This window comes from Myotis lucifugus, unplaced genomic scaffold (genome assembly GCF_000147115.1).
Source record: "Myotis lucifugus unplaced genomic scaffold, Myoluc2.0 scaffold_162, whole genome shotgun sequence".
NCBI lineage: Eukaryota > Metazoa > Chordata > Mammalia > Chiroptera > Vespertilionidae > Myotis > Myotis lucifugus.
The window spans coordinates 1,223,017-1,243,604 of record NW_005871210.1 but is presented as its reverse complement, the minus strand read 5'-3'; the positions used below and the strand labels follow the sequence as shown (position 1 = coordinate 1,243,604).

The following is a 20,588-nucleotide window of genomic DNA, read 5'->3' as shown; positions in this document are numbered from 1 at the left end:
CTGCAGTGGCCTTCTAACTGGTCTCTCCTCTTCTACACCTGCCCCCTTACCTTCTCAACCCAGCATTCAGGGGTCGTGTTAAATCAGATACTGTTTGCTCCCCTGTCTGAAATTCTCCTCTGGATTTCCCATCTCGTAGGAGTAAAAGCCACAGTACCTACATTTTCTGACAAGGCTCTAAGGATCTGCTGCCTCCTTTTACTCCTCTGACCTTATCACCTGCTGCTCCAGCAAATCCTGGCAGTTTCTCATTCTCCCTGGGATGCTCCCCTGGGAGCCTGTGCACTTGCTGTTGTTTCCTGTGCCTGGGACTCTCTCCCCCCAGACGTCAGCATAGCCCCTCGGTTCACCTCCTTTAAGACTACTCAAAGGCCACTTTTTCTTTTTTCTTTTTCTTTTTTTTTTGAGGATATGTTTGTTTTTGTAAATTGGTTTTTAGAGAGAGAGAAACATCGATGTGAGAGAGAAACATCTATGGGTTGCCTCCCATACATCCCCTAACATGCGATCCAACCCTCAACCTGGATATGTGCCCTGACCAGGAATCGAACCCAAGACCCTTCGGTGCATGGGATGATGCTCCAACCAACCACACCAGCCAGGGCCAAAGGCCACCTGTTTTTAAACTTGTAAACAAACACTCCCTGTACTCCATCTCTGTCTTATTTTCCTTAATTTAGTTTATTATGTCTTCTTTCACTAGAACTTGAGCTTCCTGAGGGCAAGGATTTTGTCTGTTTTGTTCACTGTCATATTATCAGGGCCTATGACAATGGTAGATGTTCGAAACAATATATGTAGATTGTTAAAGAAATGAAAGAGCCTGGCTAGTTTGGCTCAGTTAGTTGAGCATCATCCCATGCACCAGGAGGTCACGGGTTCGATATCTGGTCAGGGCACATGCCCGGGTTGCTGATTCCATACACAGTAGGGGTTGGTGCAGGAGGCAACCAATGGATGATTCTATCTCTCCCTCTCCCTTCCTCTCTCTGAAATCAATTTAAAAAACACGTAATTTTATTTTTTTGTTAATCCTCACCCAAGGGTATTTTTTCCATTGATTTTTAGAGAGAGTGGAAAGGAGGAGAGAGGGGAAAGAGAGAGAAATGTTGATATGAGAGAGATATGTCCATTGGTTGCCTCCCAACAGGGGCCAGGGATCAAACCTGCAACCCAGGTGCATGCCCTTGACCAGGAATGGAACGCACAACCTTTTGGTACATGAGCCAATGCCCTAACCACTGAACACACCGGACAGGGCAAAAATATATATTTTTTTTTTAAAGAAATAAAATAATTTTTATTCTGATTATTTCAAGTAATGTCCCAATTCTAGCTTCCAGGCTTTCAGCTTCTGGTGCTGCTTCCCTACCCCTAATTCTCATACTACTATATTGAAAAATACGTTCATATTTTTAAAAAATGTATTCACAGCCCGGCAGGCATGGCTCAGTGGTTGCATGTTGACATATGAACCAGGAGGTTACAGTTCAATTCCCAGTCAGGGCACATGCCTGGATTGCGGGCTCGATCCCCAGTGGCGGGCATGTAGGAGGCAGCCCATCAATGATTCTCTTTCATCACTGATGTTTCTATCTCTCTCTCCCTCTCCCTTCCTCTCTGAAATCAATAAAAATATATTTTTAAATGGATTCACAGACTTGGCATGCATTTATAAAAATAACATTATTGAAGGTTAGAAGGGAAAAGTGGAGCTTTTTAGGAATATCTGACAAAGGTTAAGGATAGATATGTTCCTTCGAAGTCAGCTGATTGAAAATGAAACTTTTAACTTCATAAAAAGTGTGAGTACAACTGTGTTTAAGGGAGCTGAGAGGGAAGATGATTAAAAGCTTTCAAATGCTGAATGCACACTTTTGGGATGAGTGTGGAGAACGGGGTGGGGGAGAGTTTGCCAAACCTACAGACATTTCCTGTGCATTTCAGAGAACCCTAGGATGGTCAGGAAACTGGCATCCAGCAATTGAGAAGCAAGTTAGAAATTCAGGACTCCATAGCAAATTTAGGGCCAAAAAATGTCCTGGATTTCCCAGCAAGTTAGAAATTCAGGACATTTTACAATATAATTTACAATATAAAATAAACCAAATTCAAACCATATAGGGGATTGCTGAGTAATGTTTATACTGGGTAGGGGGATCATATTGGTCATGTACAGCCAAGTAATTTTTCCTTAGCAAAGGGGATCTGCCTTCAAGTTTGGAGGCTTTTTAGCTGAAAGAGTTACCCTTTCTTTAGTGAGGGGCTGCTGCTGCAGGTTTATGGTGACTTCCAGGGGCTTCCAATCTATCCATCTGGATGAACGGAGGACAAAGGCAACATTTTCTTCTAGGGATCACTTTTTCAATCTGGAAGAAAAAATACACAATAAAAACCTGAATTCTGAGCATATTACACCTCCAAAAGACCTATAGAAGGTCCAAGATTGCTAAAATGATTGCTGCGGATATCTAATCGTAGGTAGGTTCTGACTTTGACCCTAAGCAAGTCATGTAGGTAAAGCCAGAACCTCCTAGCAAACACCTTCCCCAACATTCTCTCTAGTTCTCTCTTCCCTCTCTCTGGCCAGAATCCTTCACTGGATACTAAAGGGAAGAGTGGCTGTTTAATTTCCTCGTCTGCATGGATAAACTCCCAGGTCCACAGTCAGGGGTCTGGGAAGGCATGGCATCCAGACCTAAAAGTCTTTTAGTTAGCTGTTAAAGATTGCAAGTAAAACACCAAATGGCTCTATCCACATTTGTTTTTCATCATAAAGCTCTGATTTTATAAAGCAGCATCACCCCCCGAAAATCACCTAGTTGTGGAAAAATAGTCAAAGTTATTGCTTCAACGGTGACATTGTAATCGCACCAAAGCACAAGGTCCTCTGAGGAAAATGGGAATTGGGCAAATGCTGGAGTTACCCGAACATTCCCTGGACTCAAATCTGTTCCCCTGAAGCAACAGTGACAAACATAAAATAATCCACAGTGCCATTTCCCTTCTCTTGAGGACTTTTCAGGCTTGTTTTGGGCTTTCCTATTTCCCTCCTTTTCTAGATATTTGCTAGAAATAGTCACTGGGGAAGGAAGAGGGGGAAAACAACAACGACGTGGATTTGACAGAATTAAGAGAAAAGCTCCCTCTCCTGAGAAAGGCCCAAGCTCCTCAAGAATCTGGAGTCTGGAGGCTCAGGTGGGTGTGAGCGAGCCACCCTGCCAATGGCAGGTTGCCCGTTGCCACTTCTGGCTCTGCCACCTCTTCCCACTCTCCCAGGACACCTGGCAGAACCTCATGCCCCAGGAAGCCTGCTCATCCTGAACCTCCCACTGGCCAGCCCCCAAAAGGTCTCCTGTACCCTGCCCAGTGCACTGTTCCCCACTTCCTTCCTCACTGCCCCCTTGACCTTCTGAGATATCAGAGAAAATGTTCTGCTGCTACAAGTGCACTGCTTGCCCTGCTCTAGGACACCTATCTTCCTGATGCAATGCCCTGCAACTTCGGGATTTTCTAGAATCTTTTAGGATGTGCTTTCCACTGCAGGTCCATCCCAGTTCCAGTCTCCAGCTCAGCCCTGGACAAAGGTGTAAGAAAGGTCCTGAGCTCGATTATCCTTATCATTATAATTAAAGCACTCAACCCAGGATGTGATTTTAGGGAAAGATTTCACTTACATAGTCATCTTTAATGTTGAGAGTGGCAGAGCCAGAAGTGGTAACGGGCAACCTGCCATTGGCAGGATGGCTCCCTCACACCCACCATGTAAATATTACCCATTCAATAATCTAAATTTAAAAACACATATGAGGCCCTGGCTGGCGTGGCTCAGTTGGTTGAGCATTGTCCCATGTACCAAGAGGTCACCTGTTCAGTTCCTGGTCAGGGGACATGCCTGAGTTGCAGGCTCAATCCCCAGTAGGGGGCATGCAGGAGGCAGTCAATTGATGTCTCTCTCTCATCAATGTTTCTCTCTCTCTCTCCCTTCCTCTCTCTCTAAAAATCAATAAAAACATTTTAAAAACCACATACGGGGAGTGAGGAAGAAGTTGAAGATAAGGGAGACTCTGGCAGGAGGATGGGAACTAGAAATGGGACCACAGGGGAAAGAACAGATATGAATGGCCAATTCTGAGCCCTCCCATACGACTCAGACTTGCATGGGTCTGATACCACAGCTTTAAGTTATAATTAGGACTCCAGACATAAAATGCCAGTTTCCCAATACCAGCTGACTTCATTTCCCTGGTCTTTTTTTCTACATCCTCTGAAGCTGAAGCAAAAATTCTACTCCAGTAAGAAGTCAAACTCCCCATGTATAGATAAACAGTATGTCAGACCTCAGTGGAAAAAAATCTATTTTTAGTTCCTCTAAGATACCTATTTGCTTGTTTTCTTTTAAACATCACTAACCTGAAGATTTAACTTATTTCTCCCCACTTATTACTACACACCTCAATTCTCTGCTTCCTCTTTAAATTTTAAATAAAGTTTGTATCTTATTTCTCACCCTATTTTTTGTCCTTTATTCATTCAATCATTTTATTAATATGTATTATATGATATGTACTATATATCAACTAATTCATTATATCTAATAAGTGTCAAGCTTTGTACTAAGGCATTGTATCAGAGGTTACCCACAAAATGTACTGTAAGAAGATTAGGAAACGTACTAAATAACTCCATAATACAGGGTAAAAGATCAGATGTCTTAAAAAGAAGTACAAATAAAGTGGAGGAATTTAAAGTTTTATGGTTTTTGAGCTCCTTGACGAATATGCAGATGTAAGAGCTATTCGAAGAAGGGTATCTTAGTCTTCTTGAGCTGCCATAACAAAATGTCATAGGCTAGGTGGCTTACACAACAGAAATTTATCTTCTCACAGTTCTGGAGGCCAGAAGTCCCAGATCAAGGTCCTGCAGGGTCTGTTCCTGGTGAGAGCTCTCTTCCTGGCTCACAGACAGGGCCTTTCCTCTGAATGTGAGTGTAGAGAGTATAAGCTCCCTGGTGTCTCTTCTTATAAGAACCCTAATCCACCCTTATGACCTCATTTAACCTTAATTACTTTCTCAGAGGCCCTATCCCCAACTACAGTCACACTGGGGTTAGACTTCAACATATGAGTGGAGAGGGGGACAGAAATATTCAATCCATGACAAAGGGATTGAGAGAGAAGAAAGGGGAAAAGGCATTCTGATGAAAAGAAGGGTGAGGTTGGAAAGTGAGCAGCATTTTTGGAACACCATGTGGTTGAACTTGGTCCTATATATTCCCTGAAGAAGAATAGCAAGAATAATGTTGGAAAGTTGGTTGGTGTTGGTGGGTGGTGGTTTGAATGCCAAGTTCAGGAGTTTAGATCTCATTCTGTAGGCACTAAGGAACTATAAAACTTCTAAGTAGAAGAGCTCTGTTATAGGAAGATTCACTGACAGACACCAATGCACTGATGCTGGAGTCCTGCCATTTAGGGATTTAGGAAACTCCTGCCATGGTTTACAAAGCACTTTCTCATATATTATCTTAGACTGGCCTTCACAATTAGGACTAAAGGATACACCACTTCTCAAGACACATGTAGGACAAAGGAACAGAGATAACTCTCCTGCCAAAGAATACCAAGAGGGGACACCATACCCTATGTCCAGGAAGTCCACACCTGAGTCATAGCTACTAACACTGGTCTGTACAGCAATCATGAATCTTAGATCGAACATAGGTTTCTCAGACTCCTAATCATAGGTCAGACTTCCTGATATCTTTTTAAAATTTTTTGAGATATAATAAACATACATATGCATAAAAAAAGTGCAAAAAACATGTATATACTAATATACAAATACAAAAGCCTAAGCCACCGGCGACTGGCCAACTGGCCAGTAGCTATGATGCACAATGACCACCAGGGGGCAGACACTCAACGCAGGAGCTGCTGAGCTGCGGTAACTTGGCAGCTGGTGACACACCTGGAACCAGGGAGGAAGGAGCCAGATTCCGGGGATCCAGGACCCCTCAGGGGATGTTGGAGACCCAGTTTCAGCCCAATCCCTGCAGGCCAGGCCAAGGGACCCCACCAGTGCACGAATCCGTGCACCCGGCCACTAGTGTATATAATTTTTAAAAACTCACCATATAATTTATCACCTAAAACAAAGCCCATTTGAGAGTGAAAAAAATGTACTATTAATAATTAACCTAGTTTATGCCTTAAACTGGGACAGTCCCAGGCAAAGATTAGGTTCACTTTATAATAATTTACAATGATAAAGTTACAATGATAATCAAGCAAACCCCTATTTATCACTTTCAGATCACACCCCTCTCCTCCACCTTAGATATAACCATTATCCTTACTGTTATACTATTTCCCTCTTTATTTCTATATTTTTTTAAATTTAGGAATTCCAGTAAGAAGAGCAAGGACAGCCAAAACTGGTTTGGCTCAGTGGATAGAGCATCGGCCTGCGGACTGAAAGGTCCCAGGTTCGATTCCGGTCAAGGGCATATACCTTGGTTGCGGGCACATTCCCAGTAGGAGGTGTGCAGGAGGCAGCTGATCGATGTTTCTAACTCTCTATCTCTCTCCCTTCCTCTCTGTAAAAAATCAATAAAATATGTTTAAAAAAAAAAAGAAGAAGAAGAAGAGCAAGGACAGCCCTAGCCAGTTTGGCTCAGTGGATAGAGCATCCCAGTTTCAATTCCCTTGGTTGCAGGCTCCTCCCCAGCCCAGACCCTGGTTGGGGTGTGTGAAAGAGGCAACCAATCAATGTGTCTCTCTCACATTGATGTTTCTGTCTTTCCCTCTCTTTTCCACATTCCCTAAAAATCAATGGAAAAATACCCTCAGGTGAGGATTAACAACAACAAAAAGAAGAGCAAGGATAAACCCTATAATACAATAGCAAGGAGTCAGAAGACCTAGTTCTAGTCTTGATTCTAACACTCACTGTCCTCCCATCATGCAAGTCACTTAAATAGCCTCAGCCTTGGTTTTCTCTTCTGGAAAGTCAGAAAAACACAGCATTGTGAGGGAGATGTGAGGAAATTATTTTCAGGAAAGAAACAACTTGGGACATTTGGTTTGGTTCATATCACAATGAATCTTCCTCATCACCATGAGAAATTACCATTTTTAAAGGATTGCATCCACTTCACGGACTTCTGTTATTATTTAAAAGCAAAAATAAAAATACCTCCTTCACAATATTTGCCTAGTTCTATCCAATTGAAAGGAATAATAAGGTAATAAGAAAAAGACAATAAGGACAGTTAGTAAAAGATTTACTACTGAGCGGAGAAGCCACACAAGTCCTCCTGCCCTTGCTGTGCAAACCTTTCCTCTTTAGCAACTTGACCTTTTGAGGATTTGCTTTCCAGAGGATACTCATTTAATATTCACAAAGAAACTTATGTGATGGAAGCTTGTTAACTCTGGGGACAGGAGATAAACTGTCCAGGCCACCTCACCTGACACAATTAGGCTCTGAGTTAATGTCAAATTACCATAAGCAGCCCAGCATCTTTGGTTCCCTCCTGTGAGCATTCCCTGCAAAGCTCCACGTGCCCTTCTTGGCTTCTGCTTGTAATGAATTAAATATATGTCAGAATCATAGAGTAAGCCATTGACCTGCCATCATTTGAACTATAAAAAAATTATTTGTAAATTTGATTAAACACTGCTAATTCTGATCCTAAAACAGGGCCACAAACTCAAAAGGTCAGAAAAGTCGACTGGGTGGGGATGGTGACAAATTGTCTAAAGGGACATGTCCTGCTTGAAGGGGAAGCCATTACTCACTCTGGCCATGACAGTTGTGGCAGAAATGCAGGGTCAGTGATGCCAGCATTTCCAGTTTTTCAAGAGAAGCCAGCAATTCATATTTTATGAGAAGCCTTCTGATTTATACATGTGGGCAACTAGACCAAACAATTTTTAAAACTCTATGACCTCTCCAGAACCTAGACCACATAAATCTGTTTCTGAGCCTGGAAGGGGACACCCGCATTTTACAAGAGGGAACGTGAACCCTCAAGTAGGGGAATGAGTTTGTTATGGGCGAGTGACCGGCTCAGCAGCAGAGCCCGGTCTAGGAAGAAGCCCTGCTTTCTGTCTCCTGCCTCCTTTTTCATTCCAAGAATGACAAGAAGGTTAGTGGCTTTAGGCCTAGTTTTCAAAGTTAGTAGACACCAGTCTGGCTTACCGTGCACCCAGCCGTTGTTGATTTGATTCTCTCTGGCTTCTGGACAATGTAGATGAGGCAATGGAGAAGCATCAGGGCAGAACACTTTTTGTTCCAAATGTATTTTCCTCTCACCTGGAGCCTACCACTGCCCAGTGGCTCTGCTACATGAAAGGAGAGGCGTGTTCACGTTGGGGAAGGGGATCGGGATGGTAGTCAGTCCAAGACAAGCAAGGCTCACTCAGCGGGGAGAAGATTAAGTACAAAACTTACGTTCACATAACACTCCCATTAACCTCAGTGGGAGGCGTGCTTACAGGAATCGCAGGGTCAGCAGTTGAAAAGAGACTGGAATGACGCAGTAAAGCTCAAGTCATAGGTGACTGTCAGGATTTTTTAATTGCAGCTTCCTATTTGCAAAAGACTCGATTTTTATAATCTAGTGTGTTTTCCCTCTACTGACTCTTGGGCAGGGTCTACAAAAGAAGCCTTGTTTTCACCCAAATTGTGGTGTGTGGTTGAAGAAACTTGGCAAATCACAGAAGTTAGGACAGATGCCAACAAAGTTTAGAAAATATGCTTAACTATTTTTGTCCCATTGCCCCACAGGGTTCATAATATTCCATTGTTAGTGATCCTTGCCTAGGACAGTGCCTGAGACATTCAAGGAGGTATTTAATTAATATTCAGTGAGAAAATGAAATAATGGACGGATAAGTTCACAATCTTTGTCAGATGAGTTTAGTCAACCCCCCAGCCTAATAAAGCAGAATTACTGACTATTTTGGCTGCTTCCTTGGAGCCATTCAAGGAAAGGCCAAGAATCAACCAGAGGAGCAGGTTCTGCTACTGACTTGGCAAAGAGCCATGCCCTTTTCAGCTATGCATGGCTGGAGGGGCTGGAGGTGGGAATGGGGGTCCTGTCCAGGCCACTGCTGGGCCTATTCATGTAGATAAGCTGAAAAGTCTCTGCAGGTTTCCATGACTTTTAAATAAACCCTCCCTCTGTGATAATGAAGCACTGAAAATACTATTTTGATACAATAATCAATTAAGAGAAAATTTGCTCCTTAAACCCTTTAAATCCAATATCTTTGGAAAGGGCTTATGCCTAGGAAAGAATTGACCCCTGTTTCTGTATCTCTAATGTTAGTAAATATGTTAAAATGTATAAACAGATTGCAAAAGGTTAAGAAGTGTGTAATCTAGGTGGTGGGTAAATTCCTTTTGGTTTTTTAATTCTCACCAGAGGACATGCTTAGATAGAGGAAGGAGAGAGAGAGAGGAAAAAAAAAATCAATTGGCTTCAGTACGTGCTCCGACCAGGGATCGAACCCGAAACCTAGGTATGTGCCCTGACCACCAAAATCGAACCAGCAACCTTTCAATGCACAGGACGACACTCCAACCAACTGAGCCACTCCAAGTGGGCTCATTACAGTTCTTTAAGCTCTTCTGTATATTTGAAAACTGTCCAAATAAAATGTTGGGGGGAAAGTTGCCTGTTGTCGAAAGAGCTACACGCAGCTTCCTAAACCATGATCGGGCAGCAAGAGGCATCAATCACACGCTGACAGCAACCATCTAGAGCTAAATGAGCAGTAACATAAACCATGTGCCATGCACTCTTTCAAAGAACTTCATACAAATGAGAAAATAAAGGCATAGGGATGTGAAATAATTTTCTCAAGGCCAAAATGCAAAGTGGCAGAGTTGAAAGGGAAAAGGAACTTTAAAGGCTTCAAATTTTTGCTCTTAATCAGCACTCCATACTGCCTCTCATTCTTTTCTTTTTAAAAAATATATTTTTTTACTGATTTAAGAGAGGGAGGGAGAGAGAGATAGAAACATCAATGATGAGAGAGAATCAGCAATTGGCTGCCTCCTGCACGCCCCACACTGGGGATTGAGCCTGCAACCCAGGCAAGTGCCCTGACCGGGAATCAAACTGTGACCTGGTTCATAGGTCGACGCTCAACCACTGAGTCACGCCGGCCCGGCTGCCTCTCATTCTTGAAGGAGAGGTATGCTCTTTTATAAGGATTGCACATTCCTAGTTGTCTCTTTCACCTATTTTAAATATTTAATTATTTATGCCAGTTTTCTGAGCAAAACGCATATTTTAATTTTATATTGTCTAATACATGTCTTTTCTAGATTATAAGTCAAATACAATTCTTAAGATGTATATTTTGTTGGAACATAATGTATAAAACATGTTATTCTTAGGAAAAGGACAACGTGAATCTCTATTTTCCAGCCCAATCTTATCACTCGATGTCTTTTGGGGGTAACTGAGAGTTCAGAATGACAAGTAAATGGCTAATCCCTCCTTCCCCTAAATTCAGAAGAGTCTAATAAGCCAAATAACCAGGGCACTCTTTCTTTTCATTTCCCCTCTAGCAGGACCACCTTGTGCTCATGGATAGTGAAGGATGCTTAATCTCAGCTGTACCATCCTAACTAACACACATTGTGCCTGGGGAAATATTGAACTATAAAACCAAGAAAGAACTGCTTAGAATCAAGGTCACAGAGACAAATAGGCCTTAAAAGATATCATCCAGTACTTCCCTTGGTCAGTAGTAGTAAGTCAGGGTCTAAGGCCGAACACACTTAGTAATTTGAGAATTTCTCCATTTTTAACAGCTGTCCCTGTAGAATCCATCCCAAAATTTTACAAAGTCTGAAAGTTCTCATGTCCCTAATAAAAAGCTCTTGAGACATGCCGGCTCCCCCTGGGGTCTGTGCACTGAGCTCAGAGCAACAGGTTGAAATGTTCTTATTAAAACTCTTCTCCGCTTGAAGTTGTCATTAAAAATGAACTATGAGCTCCTGGTGGCAGGGATCATGGCTTAAACGATCCCTGGCTTGTCATCTTTCTGTGTCCTCCGACAAAGTCTTCAAATACAACTAGCCTTCAATTTATTTAAGCATTCTTGAAGCTTTCCTATTTTCTAATAGTGTAATCAGCCTTGAAATATTCCTCAATCTCCTTTAACTATGGAAACTAGAACTAAATCTAGTACTTTCCTAAGGTACTTTGTAAAGGAAAAGAAAACCCACCAATCACCTAGCTCTTCTTTTAAAAATTATCAAACTCTTTTCCTAATCTAGTTAGAATTTACTATAGTCAGTATGTTGTCACACTTTAGGGTGAACTGAGATCAAAGAAATGTATCGTTCATTTGTTTTCTTCATTCAACTGCCAATTTTTTAAAAGTGTTTGCTTTAAAAGACCATTTAACCCAAGAGCACTGCTACCAAACCTGATTTGGCAATCTTTTGGCACGATTAGCCCAATTTCAGTAGGAGCTTTGTTTAATGAGCAAATAAGCTGAAAAGTCCAAAAGGTGCTCTGCAGGTCAGAAGGAGTATGTTTTTCCTGAGACTCTCTGACAATTGTTATTTCTGGAGCCTGGCTTGCCCGTTGGCCAAACCTTAACACTGCTCAGTTCCACTTCTGACCACTAAGTGGCACCAGAACTTTGAATTACTTAAGATGGAGAAAAACTGCTTAACTAGTGTTTAGGTGATTTGCTGTGAACCCTTCGTTAACACCTTCTAAAAAGATTTCATTTGTTTTTATCAAATCTAGAATTTGGTGACTTTTTGCCATTTATTCTTCCTATGGTCTGTGCTATGGGAAGAGCAGGTTAAAAGACATACGTAACTCATTCCTCAGCGTCCAGCCAACGTCTTCGCAGGAGCTTTTCTTTGTGCCTCAGCAGCCTCATCAGGGGAACAATCGGGCTTTGCATTGTCAGACTTTTCTGCAAGCTCGAATGGCTCTGTGATGTGATCCTGTAAAAAGGCAACCCAAAATGGAAGGACAAGTTAAAGGTGTTTTGATGGACCCAGACGCTAATATTTCCGTTTGATTTACCTAAAAGGGAGATAAACTTTTACAATTGCTTGGGGTCCTGGAAATAGTATCAGTCATTCAGCTATAAAGGTGGCCGTCCTTTTCTGAAGATTTTGAACCAAGTTCTTACCACTTCCAAGGTGAACTTCATCCAAAGCTTCTTAAAGGCAGTCCCTGTTGGGCCAGGAGAGTTTATTTTGCTTTGTTTTGTGGGATTCCCATTTGTATGTGCCTTTTAGCCTTTAGGACCTGAGATACTGCAATGCTGAAGTTTCTTCTCTAATCTCCAGAACCAGAACCATGTGCAAGATAGAAGGCAAGTCCTACATACCGGGGCCATTAGCAATTGATGGTGTGCAGGTGCTGAGACTGCCAAGGGCCAGCAAGATCTCAGGGCAGAGTCAGTGGAGTTTTCAAAAGACAAAATGGCAATCTTTATTTTTCCTCCTTTCACCTCCAACACCAGTGCCAGTGGGGCCAGTGAAAAACCTGGCACAGAGGTCGAAACTCAAGAGCATGTACAAGCCACCTTAAGTAATGAAAATGAATTCATTAGCCCTGGCCGGTTTGGCCCAGTAGATAGAGCGTCAGCCTGTCGACTGAAGGGTCCCTGGTTCAAATCCGGTCAAGGGCACATGCCCAGGTTGCGGGCTCCATCCCCAGTGAGGGGAATGCCGGAGGCAGCCAATCGATGATTCTCTCTCATCATTGATGTTTCTATCTCTCTCTCCCTCTCCCTTCCTCTCTGAAATCAGTAAAAAAATATATATTTAAAAAAGAAAGAAAATGAATTCATTAAACATGTATTTACACTCTTACTATTTATTGTTGGTCACTGCAAACAGAAGGGTGGACACGACAGGCACAGACCTTACATTCATGAAGGGCAGTCTTTTGACCCACTCCCTTTACTGCAGTAACTACTGGTGGCCTTGCCTCTATGGCCCGGTTTCCAGCTCTCTAAAGTGAAGAGGTCTACCTGGATCTGGGCTCCCTTACCGCCGGACTAGCACCCAGCAGGGGTCTCCAAGCCAGGAAGAGGGCTGGCTATGCTGGTTGCTGCTGCCAGGCCTCACACCACTGTCTTCCCTCCTCTCAGGGCAGTGGACTTCCTGGTAGGAAGAGTTAGCCGCTCCTCTTTCTCACCCATCCTCTTCTTCACATTCCATGTCCTTTCTACCAACAGAGATAGTGATATTCCTATCACTTCCAAATACATGCTCCCAGCCCTAACTAAGGTCTCAAGACTCGAAGGGAATAAAAGGTGGGGCATCTTAGTAAGTGGTTCTTTTGAGCACCAATATCCTGTGACTCTATGAAAGTATAAATATGGAGAGTTAATACAGCAGATTATGGCGAAGAATGTCAGCTCTAGAGTCAGACATGGGTTCAAATTCACCACTTTCTAGCTGTGTGACCCTGGGTTACAAATTCATCTCTCTGAGCCTGAGTTTCTTCACCTGTAAAATGAGGATAATAACGGTTATTGTGAGGACTAAGTGACATGGTGCCTTGAACATATTAACTATTCAATAAAGATGAGGTCCTCTGGCCCGACCTGTGTGACTCAGTGGACTGAGCGTTGTCCCATGCACCAAGAGGTCACAGGCTGGATTCCTGGGCAGGGCACATGCCCAGGTTGCCGGCTCAATCCCCAGTAGGGGGATGCAGGTGGAAGCTGATCTATGTTTCTCATCAATATTTCTCTCTCTCTCTCTCTCTCCTTTCTTCTCTCTCTCTAAAGTCAATAAAAACATTTTCTTAAAGACTAGGTCCTCTGTATTATTACTACTGTTGTTTATGTTCATATATAACTACCACTACTATTAATTGAAACAAGACCATACATAACATTAGTCCTATTGGTGTCATTTCAGATTCTGCAGTGTTTTAATAATATAGTTCTTTTAATAGCAAAATACACTTTGTCAGGATTAAGGAGGAGAGAGAAGAAAGGAGAAAAAAGGGGGGGAAAAGGACTCTTAAAAAGAGGCAGCAGCTTGCATTCCTCTCTGCTGCAGCAACTAATGGGAAGCTGTAAGCATGAGCCAAGTCCCTTGCGCCACCTGCCCGCACTGTGCTGGAGGGTTTATCATAAATGTTTGCCATAAAAAAGATATGAGTGTCTTCCCCCAAGAGCACAAGGTTATTTTTCTAGGATACACCAGCTGCTTCATTCTTTAAATCTTCCTTCAGTGTCAACTATTCCCATTTCAAAAACTTGAAACTGCTCTAAAGACATTGGCACATGTGCAGGCTGAAAGAAAGAAGGCAGAATAGGAAGGAGATTGCTGGGATAAAAACCAGTCCAAATAGGAAGAATGTTACAAGCCGTATCTGAGGTCAAGGGCCCTCCTTTACGTAGCCCGCATGCACACCAGGAGGGACAGCAAAAACAGCTATGCTGGAAGGAAATGTTTTTCTGTAGAAGCCAGAGTTCCCAGGAATGTTGTGGCTGGAGGAAAGACTCCCTTTGCTTGTAACTGTAATCTCCTGACAGCTTGTGTATGCCGGTATTCAGGAAACCAGGCTACAGGAGAGTTAGAATGTTGAAAACATTTCAAAATAAACACTGATTCCAATCAGCAAGGTTTTATAATCAATGAACTCCCAAGAATTTCAAAATAGCAAAGACACATTTGTGAAATACCCGATGGACTAGTCAGAAGTCAAATTTCTCTATCTTCAAAAATATCATTGTCTTAGAAAAAGGGAAGAGTAACCATAGCAGAGAGCTCAAGAGTTTAATAAAGCAAAGAAAGAAATCACTCCTCGGCTCTACAGGTGTCTCCTATGCTTACGTGGGCTGGATTCACGCTGGTAATCGTGGCCAAACAAGAACTTTTGGGGTTTTTGGCTCTGGGATTCTTGTCTCTTATGTTTGATTAAACTTTCTCAACTACAAATTTACCATTTCTTAGAGCGATCTCTAAATAAGCTTTACTATTTTTTTAAATTTTTTTTTATTGATTTTAGATAGGAAGGAAGAGGGAGAGACAGAAACAGCAATGATGAGAGAAAATCATTGATCAGCTGCCTCCTGCACGCTCCACACTGGGGATCAAGCCCGCAACCCCAGTTTAATAAATAAAACTTTAAAAAATGTTTAGGTTTAGGAAATATGCTAAATAAAATTAGAATACTAAGTTCTATACATAGCATGCTCCCAATCTTATTATATACACAGAGAAAAAAAAACACGTAAAAGGATATATATTAAAATGGTAAAGAGGTTATTGCTGGCTATATGATTAGTAGTAATATGGTCTTTTACTTTTTGTATTTTTCCAACATTTTAACAATATTCACTTATTATTTTATAATAAGAAAAATGTTAACATTATTAAAGTAAGAACTTTTGATTTCATAGTCAGACGGACCACACACATATGACAGTAAAGGAATAACCCACAATGATGAGAACATAAGGGGATTAAGGGGCATCAGTGCTGGGACAATTGCCCTCATTTCCACACTATAGTTTTCAAAGTGTTTTCCACATTATTTATCCCGTTTAATTTTCATAAAAGCCCTATCAGCAGATTGTAAATTATCTACATTTTACAGTTTAGAAGACGACTCAAGGAAATTAATTTTCCAAGGTCATGCCACTTTTGAGAGGCAGAAGAGAAATGGAACCTAAACCTCCTGACCTAATCCTCATGTTCCCACATCTTAAAGCCTCACCCTGGTGGTGAGCAGAATGGAGCTCTGTATATGAACACGTATCTGCCTTAAAACAAAACATAACAAAACAAAAAGACACCTACCCCAGAAAACTGTGTGTCCTGCTTTCTCCTGGCAATTCAAGGCTATCAGAGATGTCACTGAAATATAGCTTCCCATCATGCTGAAACAGCAGAATTCGTCCAAACAAGGTTAAGATTACATTAATCCCAGATAGCAAAGAAAGGAATGAAGGGATAAAATCCATTTTAAAAACAAATGCAGGGGGCGGTGGGGGGGGGGGGGGATGGAAGTGCTTGAACCGACCCTGTGTGAACGAAAGGATCAAAGTTTTGCCATCCTGAAGCTGTCTTTTTGGGATATTGATTTTAAGCTGTTTATTAAGAAACAAGACTCAGAAGGACACTTTGACCTCCCCCCTTTCCTGCCCAAGAGATTCAGACAGAGAAACCTACCAGGAGCAGACAGGACAGGAAAATTCTTGCTAGACAACTCAGAAACAATGGAACACAGGGGGTATCTAGCTAACAGGCACCTGCCTGAAGCCTTGTTTACGACACTTAATTCAAATTAGGCTAAAGTGGCATTCTAAGTTTTCCCTCCTGAAACAGGTTTCTCTGTCTGAACCTTTTCTTCGGCAGGAAAGCAGGGAGGTCAAAGGTTCTTTCTGAGTCTTGTTTCTTATTAAACACCTTAAAAATCAATATCCCAAAAGCAGCTTCTGATTGGCTAAACTGGTTCCCTTCACATGCTTATGTGAATCCTCCATTCGCAGGTATTAAAAACCTGACGTTCTCCTGTTAATCTGTCTCTGTTAATTTGATGATTAGCCCAGCCTGGAAGAACTTAGAACAGTGGTTCTCAACCTGTGGGTCGCGACTCCTTTGGCGGTCGAACGACCCTTTCACAAGGGTCGCCTAAGACCATCCTGCATATCAGATATTTACATTACGATTCATAACAGTAGCAACATTACAGTTATGAAGTAGCAACGAAACTAATTTTATGGTTGGGTCACAACATGAGGAACTGTATTTAAAGGGCCAGAAGGTTGAGAACCACTGACTTAGAAGGTGGGAGGAAAAGTATAAATATTTTTTTAGCGAAGTGCCAAGATTTCTTTTTCAGTCCCCTACCTGACAGGGAGGGCAAGAGTGTCCCTCTCCTGAATAAGGATACTCAGGTCACCTAGATTTTGAGCCAAATTGAAACAAATGCAGCTCAAGGTTGTATAACTATCAGAAGAAGTCAATAGTATTCATAAACTCGTTTCCTTTAAAAAGTATACAACTTTTTGTAACGCTAGCATGTACTTTTATAACAACATGTTTTTCTCAATATTGTGCTTAAATCTCAGGCACATGAGTTAGCAGTCATTTTGAGATTTTATTTAGCTAATATCAACAGTATGGAGGTCTGGATCCTACAATAATCTTTCCTCCTCTCTTCCCCAAGCTCAACTATATTCCCAAGATAAGAGAGGTGAACAGAGTGTTTAAAATATCAGTAAACTTTCAGCAAACAGTGAGTGCAGGAAAAAAATTTCAGGCATGTTTCTTATTTGTTTCTGCCCTGATGTTTACCAGGCAAAAAATAACCTGGGGCCAGATGTCTCCATTTCTTATCCCACCTGTAAACAGGAAGTTCCTTCAGGCAGTTTACTAAGATTGTCACTTGGGCATGACTTGACAGAAAAAAGAGAAGCACAGAATTCTGTAATTTGCTATGAAAATAATATTAAAGATAACAGGTCAGTGTGCATTGTCTGGGCAGACTCAGTGGTCTTGCTGGTCTCTTGGGCTCATTGGTTGATGGTTAAGTGAAAGTAAGTTCTCTCTTGGGCTAGTGTGTTCTGGGCCAGACCAGCTCCTCCTCTACATTAAGTCAGGCCAAGTTTATCACCCTGAGAGTCAGTTCAGCAAAAACTGTCACAAATGGTGACATTTGTGTGTTCGATAGAAAATGGGCTACATTCATAACAGTAAGGAGAGACCTACATAACTCTCATTTCTGGTCCCAGCCTCTCCCCACTTCTCTATGCAGCCATGAACAAAAGTCACCTTGGGTGCCTGGAAGCCATATTTTTCCAAGTGATATTCAATATACTTTTTCGCCACTTCTACCTAAGAAAAGAAAAATATAGGTTTGATAATTAGCATTTTTTAAATACACTGGTTTCCCTCCCCCCTCAAAATTTCCTTTTACTAATGGAATATACTTCCCCCTGACTATTTTGGATAAGGATACAAGGCTTCTCTGGGCACATAGGATATGCTCCAGCCTGGGACAACTCAATGGAGCTCAATACCTGGTTTTTGCTTGAATAAGCTCTTCATTCATTAACAAAATCTTGCAGGACGGATGGCAGAAGAAAAGACCAGACTCCACTGGGTCATCATGATATTCATATACTAGATCAAACCTCTGACTCTCACCCAGCCAGTGTGGCTCAGTGGTAAAGCATCGACCCATGAACTAGGTGATCATGGTTCAATACCCGGTCAAAGCACATGCCTGGGTTGCAGCTCAATCCCCAGTGTGGGGTGTGCAGGGGGCAGCTGACCAATGATTCTCTCTCTCATCATTGATGTTTCTCTCTCCCTTCTTCTCTGAAATCAATAAAAATATATTTTTTTAAAAACACACAAAAAAACTCTGTTCTTCCAGAAGAGCCCCTAATAGCCAAAGTCCGCAGCTCCCAGAACAGAAAGCATGAGTGGCACAAATAAGCATTGCCATTTAGCTGCCTTATTAAAACCTTGAAGAGTCACATAGAAAACAACTTTATCTCAAAAGAATGCTTTTGATGATAATTTTTTCCTCCAAATCATTGTCTCGCCTGATCTTCTCTCATGTCAATTCCAGTAACATGTCCTTTCTCATAAATCATTTAAGCACATAGCAAATCTCTGCCACTTTCACTAGCCAGGTCCAAAATCCATCAGTTTTGATGGATGACCAGAACACAGCCATAATACCTGGGAAATAGAAAGTACATACATACATATTTTTTCCCCTCTAGAGACTAGAAGATGTGGAGCCACTAAATCTTATAAATCCTCCCTCCCTCCCTCTTTTTTTCCTTCCATCATTCATTCAATTTCAATTTAGGTATTTAATCTCCCCCACTAAATTGGAAGCACCATGAAGGCTGAGACTCTTTTTTACTATTGTATTGTTGGGCACTGTGCCAGGTACTAAGACAAATAAACCATCTAAAATATTTGTTGAATGAATACATTTAGGCATTAGCTGAGCATCTAATGCAGACCCAGAACTGTGCTAGTTATTGAAGAAAAAATGTAGGCTGAGATCCGTCCCCTAGATGTATTTAACTGGGGTGGTAAACCATGAGCAAATAAAATGTTTTCCATGATTTATAGACAAACTGAGTGGCACAGGCAGTCAGTCCTACAGTGATTTGGGGAAGGTGGTGCTCAGGATTGGAGGAAGCTTCACAGAGTAGGTAGGACATCAGTGAAGTACTGCATGGGCAGGATTTGGAAGGTAGAAAGGAGAGGGGAGGCATTCCAGATTGATAACTGCATGCTGGCAGGCAGAAGTCATCCTGGCAGTTCTGATAGCAGGAGGAAGGGAAAGGTCTGGCTAGAGTAGTATAGTGTGTCAGAGGGAACCAAGCTTGGTTAGGAAGGGAGAGCCAAAATACTGGAGAGTCTTGAATGTCAGCTCCAAGAAGTGTGAATGTATCCTGTGAGTAAAAGGGGGAGTGGGGGAGTCACTGGAAATTCTCAAAAAGCAGTAAGATGATCAGTGCTGTAATGGTCAGTTCTATGATAGACACGGCAGGCAGGATGGATTGGAGGAGATGGATTACTTCTCTAGAGACCAGCATAATTATTTTTTGAGAAAGCTGTTGTCTGGCGTCTCCATGGGGACAGCACAGGGCTACTTCCTCATGTACATTCTGCAGGGCTGTCCAGATGTGCTTGGGGACCCATCTGGCTGCAGTGACACAGGCCTTGGGCTGGAGGTCTGCGGATTTCTTTAGCACCTGCCTGTAGTAGGTCTGACCCAAGGGCTACGGGTGGGGTGAGTTGGGGAGAGAGAAGAAATACTGAAACTGGTGTGTGCACACCACCACCCCACTCCACCCATCCAGGCCTAGCCAGCTTTTGCTCCCCGCAAAGCTCTAAGCCCAGACTCTGCTCTGCCCCAGTCCTGGGATTAGGGTTAGGGTTAGCGCTAGGGCTAGGGCCAGGGCCAGGCCTAGGGCTCCCACTCAGCCCAGGCTCTACCTCTGATCATTCCCTACTGCTCTCAGCTGCAAGTCCTTCCAGAACCTGGCTGGAGTGGTGGTGGTTGGAGGTTGGGGGAGGGAGAGGATGGGGGCATTGCCTGGATGGGGAAAATGGTGGCTGAAAGAAGAGGGTGTAGAAGGGGTGCACTGCGATAAAAAGGTGGGTTAAAAGGCAGGTGGTAGGCCCGAGAGTTAGTGGGGGTGGTGGAGGAAGGGTCAGGGGAAGGGACTGGGGGCCAAGGGGCGGCACACTCACTGTCTCCTTGGTCTCCGGACTCCGGGACTCGAGTTCCCCGCAGCCAGCTCCAGAGACTGAGCCCACCCAAGGCCCCATTGCAGGGGAGGCAGGCTTGAGCCCTGGACCCTGGACGGCTTGCAGCCTGATGCTCCAACGCAGTCTCGCTCTGGCCCTGCTGGCCCAATGTCATCTTGGCTGTCTTTAGTCTTTCCAACCACAGAGGTTAATATTATTATTAATTTCTATATTCCTTTATTGCTGTGATTCTCATTTTATAAACTTCATATCTGACGTACATGAGCAACCACATATATAATGATCTTTGTCCATTTGGGGGATGAAGTCACTTTTTCTCAATC

General features: G+C 42.6%; 1 protein-coding gene across 1 annotated transcript; it reads right to left on the bottom strand.

Annotated features, from left to right (window-relative positions):
- Positions 1 to 2,121: 2,121 nt before the first annotated feature.
- Positions 2,122 to 20,325, bottom strand: AS3MT (arsenite methyltransferase). The gene is given in 7 exon segments (XM_023759806.1): positions 2,122 to 2,369; positions 11,856 to 11,985; positions 15,817 to 15,896; positions 17,794 to 17,856; positions 18,573 to 18,711; positions 19,636 to 19,772; positions 20,248 to 20,325. Coding segments are annotated over 6 exon segments (627 nt in total). The 3' UTR covers positions 2,122 to 2,369.
- Positions 20,326 to 20,588: the final 263 nt, after the last annotated feature.